This window comes from Gossypium hirsutum, chromosome D05, assembly GCF_007990345.1.
Source record: "Gossypium hirsutum isolate 1008001.06 chromosome D05, Gossypium_hirsutum_v2.1, whole genome shotgun sequence".
NCBI lineage: Eukaryota > Viridiplantae > Streptophyta > Magnoliopsida > Malvales > Malvaceae > Gossypium > Gossypium hirsutum.
The window spans coordinates 37,716,919-37,721,458 of NC_053441.1; the positions used below are offsets into that span (position 1 = coordinate 37,716,919).

The window sequence follows — 4,540 nt, forward strand, 5'->3', positions numbered from 1 at the left end:
TTTTTAGTAAAAGGTAGCATACACGTGGATGGTTGTCAAATAAATCATTATTTTAATTTGGGTGATTTTACAAAAATTAAATGAAAAGCTAAAATGATTTTTTTTTGTAAAGTTAGAGGATCAAATAAATCATTATTCCAATTAAAAAAGATCAAATTAAAGTATAAGAATTTTATCTGCGGCTTATGCGTAGTATAGAGATTAATAATTGAATGTATTTGATGACTTCTTAGAAAGTTGTATCTATATATTCATATTTTGATATACTATAAATAGAGATGGCAATAGAATAGTGGTGATGGCGAATGTTGTCGCTTGCTTTGCTTCACCACGTGTCTTGTCCCACTATGGATATATAATATTAAAAATTTCTACCATCTTCATGGATGTTAGATACATCCATATTTTTTATGCACCTCGTCTTATTTCAATTAAAATTTTGTTAGTTCTAATATTTTCAATTTTTTCAAGGGCAAGTAAATATTTAATTATAAAATATGTGACTTTCTTTTTATAACACATTATTATATTTTATTCATTTAATAATTATATATACAAAATAAGATAGTAATTTCGGCATTACCATAATTTACTTATACCCAATTTAAAAAAGAAAAAAGAAAACCCATCTTATGTTATCCAATGTACAATTTTTGAAAAATGGGTGAAAATGTGTGGCACCACCCCTAATTATAATTACTTAAAAGTCAAAATATATATCTTTAAATTATTATTTATTTCCTTTTTCAGTTTGCAGTAATGTTCAAACTTTGGCGTTACAGTTTCCTCGGAACTAGTCAATCAAATAAAATAGCATTAAATTCCTCACAATTCCTTTAATTTTGATGATTTTGAAACTAAATACTGGAGAAGTAAAATTAAGAAAATGGCATTTATTTTTTGATCTTATTGTGTAAAAACAGACTAAAAGATATTAAAAGTTAATAAGGTGAAATGGGGGGGGGCAAAAATCAATTTAGCTAATGTATTGTTGTGTCTAGGAAATAGGAATATAGCGGACAAATCACTTTTCTGCCTGCTATACAAACAAGTAAATTTAATCCAAAAAGCTCAAGTCAGCAATCAGCATTAAAGAAGATCAAAAAAGAATGAAAAATGTCAAGATGTGATGATTATCAGAATCCAATATAAATCCATGCCCCCGACTCAGTGAGTCTTCATCACCTCACCTTTCAACCCCCAGACAGACTCACCACTGATTAACAGAAAACCTGCCGGTTATTCTCCTACATTTTCCTTTCTCTTGACACGTGTCGCTCATCACTTGGGTCAAAGCCTTTGACTTAGGCCTCCCTCATTTGATTTCTTTATATTAAAAATTGTTTTCTTGATGTATATTTAAGTCGTAACACTGAATTTTGATACTCTATATATACTAGATGAAATTATTTAATTTAAATTATTAAATATTAAACCTAGTCATAAATGATCTTCAATTCTTATTTTAATTCTCCTTGTTTCCTTATTGGAAAACCCTTTTTTTCCATTTATTATATGTATTTATTATGACTTTGACCTTTATATCTATCACACACCCCAATCTTTCTTCTCCTTCATTTCATTTCCTTTCATATTCCTCTCTTCTATATATAAACACATATCCTTATTTATTTATTTTATTTTTTAAGAAAAAAACTTTACCTTTTACCTTTCTTCTTCAGCAAATTTCATGGCGTTTTCTTCTTCTAACTTGGACTTAACTATATCAGTTCCTTCTTCCGGTACGCAACCAAAAAAAAAAAAACCCTCAATCCCCTCGAAAATCCCATGTTTTTTCCCCCTATGAAATAGTCTGTTTTTTGTTTTCTATTTGCTCTGATGATGTTCATGCTTGATGAAGAATTGATTTTGCTTCAAATTCTCGTGTTTCTTTTTACAGCGAGAGATTTGGATATGAACCGATTACCATCGCCAGGATCCGATGATGAATGGATCGCCTCCACCATGGAAGTCGTCGTCGACGAAGAAAACACCACCAATGACGGCGTCGTTCCTCGCAAAAAGCTTCGCCTTTCGAAAGAACAGTCTCGTTTGCTCGAAGAAAGTTTCAGGCAGAACCATACCCTAAACCCTGTATGTGTAATAAAATCATCAAAACACCGAAAAAAAAACAAACTACATAAATAAATTCAGTTTATTTTGATATTCCTTTGTTTATTTTCAGAGGCAGAAAGAAGCATTGGCTTCACAACTCAAGCTTCGGCCCCGACAAGTTGAAGTTTGGTTCCAGAATCGTCGAGCCAGGTACTGTTCACATATGTATATATTGATTGAAATTAAACTATAAAATTTCTGGGTTTATAATATTTTGGTTTAGTGGGTGGGATTAAAAGTAGATTAGGGTAAATATCATCAAAACGTTGACAAGAATATCATAAAGTATATAATCTGAATCAGATTCTACACATTCTTTTTTTTTTCGTACACTAATAATTTAAAGATAGAAAGTGAAACTAAATGTTTTCCTTTTTTCTTTTAAAAATAAAAAACCAAACAAACTATTTTCAAAGTTTTAGTTATTATGGATATGATATTTTATGATTACGGGTTCTTTCTTTGTCCTGTCCTCGACAAACTATTGTCTTTGGAAGTTGATATATCACTTTCGTTCTTATAATCATGAACTCAAAGACCAGTTGTAATGCAATATTTATTTTATTGAATCTGTAATTACATAAATTTGATTCTAGAGAGGAAGTTAGAAGTATTGGTAATTTGCCTCTTTGGTGCTATCAAAGGAAGTTGCGGTTATATAGTTATGATTTGTATTTTGTATTATAAATTATTTAAAAGCGAAAAGAAACTTAAAATAATAAATAATTCTTTAATCAAAAGGACAAAAAAACCGACAAGTAAATGAACATAATTATGAAAAATGAATGATTTGGCTGGATTTCATGCATGAGATGATACAACTTTTTAGGATCAAAACAATGATGGTCGTGGTTTGCCTTAAAACATCAAATATATAACAATCATAACGCCAATTGAGAGTATTGCATGTTTCTTTTATACTAACATATTGATATATAATTTGTCACCTTGTATAATAAAATGTTAAACATTACATATTAGGAGGATTAATAAAGTGCTGCATTGATCCGTCATTCTTTGGACATAGCCATGCATTAATGACTGATTATTGAATGAAATTAACTGCTGTTTTCTGTTGATTTATTGCTACATCATTTTGTAGTATTTTCTTTAATAAGTCAGGTCAAGATAATTACGAAATGTTTTTACTTATTTAAGACCTTTATATTGCCCATACTTCTCTCTCTCTTTTTTTTTAAAATTCGTAGTTAACGTTGTCATGTTTTTTCAACCGCATTTAATACATATTTATTTCTTTAAATAAATAATTAATTTAAGAAAATAAATGTACCCATATCAAAACTTAAATTTTCTCTGTTCCAAAGTAGGTTGGCTGCTTTTGTGTGTACATATATATTCACGTAAGCATGACATGAAAATTTTAAAAATAACCCAAAAAACGTTAGTAATATAGATTGTATATATGTATATATTCTTTTTACAGACAATATTGTAAGATAGATGAGAAGTCTTTGATGTTAAGATACGAGGTCTACTTGTTGGATGTCATAGATCAATCAAAATTTTGGATTGTTTTTTCTGTTGGAAATTGTGTAATATATTTAATAGTAAAAGCTATATACCTGATCCACATTTGTTATTTTTGTTTCAGTTTAATTGATTCATTTGTAATATATATATATATTTGTAGGAGCAAGTTGAAGCAGACGGAAATGGAGTTCCAGTATCTGAAGAGATGGTTCGAATTTTTGACTAAACAGAACCAAGAGCTTCAAAGTGAAGTGGAGGAGCTTAGGGCCTTGCAAGTAGGCCCGCCCACCGTCATATCTCCTCACAGCCGTGAACCGCTCCCTGCCTCCACCCTTACAACCTGCCCTCGCTGTGAGCGTGTCACTACAATTTCTTCCCGTGGCGCTGGCCTCATTAATACGACAACCTCCACCAACAACACCTCAACCACCTCGGCCCACCAATCAAGGCCGTCTTCGGCGGCTGGTTAAGTAGTACAACTGACTGAACACAATAGAAACTTATTTAGGTTTAAAAAAAAAACAATGTCCATATTAGTTTACAAATTTAGATAAGGATTTTATTTGGTTTTTTTGCTTTCTGGGAACTCAGTTTTTTTTTTCCTTAAAGCAATTGGAATCAATGGAATTGAAGTTCTTGCATTTTATGGTAATGAAATGAAACATCATCTGGGGTTAAAATGTTTTAATCAAAACTAGGATTGCTAGCTCTTGCATATGCAATGAGTTTCCTGTTATCCGTGCTTCGTTTCGATAGTGATCGGATTTTGGGTCCATCTAAGCACCAGCTCGAAAGCATTCGGACCCAACCTCGGATGCCTACTGTGCCACAACTAACGTCATGGAAATGATCCATCATTCTTTCTTGGCTGCAAACATTGTGTTCTACACACCATTGGTTTATTAGACTCCTGATAACTTAATTAGGGATTTAG

At 31.3% G+C, this 4,540-nt stretch overlaps 1 protein-coding gene across 1 annotated transcript; it reads left to right on the forward strand.

Moving 5' to 3' along the window:
- Nucleotides 1-1,528: 1,528 nt before the first annotated feature.
- Nucleotides 1,529-4,280, forward strand: LOC107902974 (homeobox-leucine zipper protein HOX3). The gene is made up of 4 exons (XM_016829061.2): nucleotides 1,529-1,742; nucleotides 1,901-2,094; nucleotides 2,186-2,265; nucleotides 3,767-4,280. Exons 1-4 carry the CDS (start codon nucleotides 1,691-1,693, stop codon nucleotides 4,074-4,076), a joined length of 636 nt encoding a protein of 211 aa, XP_016684550.1. The 5' UTR covers nucleotides 1,529-1,690; the 3' UTR covers nucleotides 4,077-4,280.
- Nucleotides 4,281-4,540: the final 260 nt, after the last annotated feature.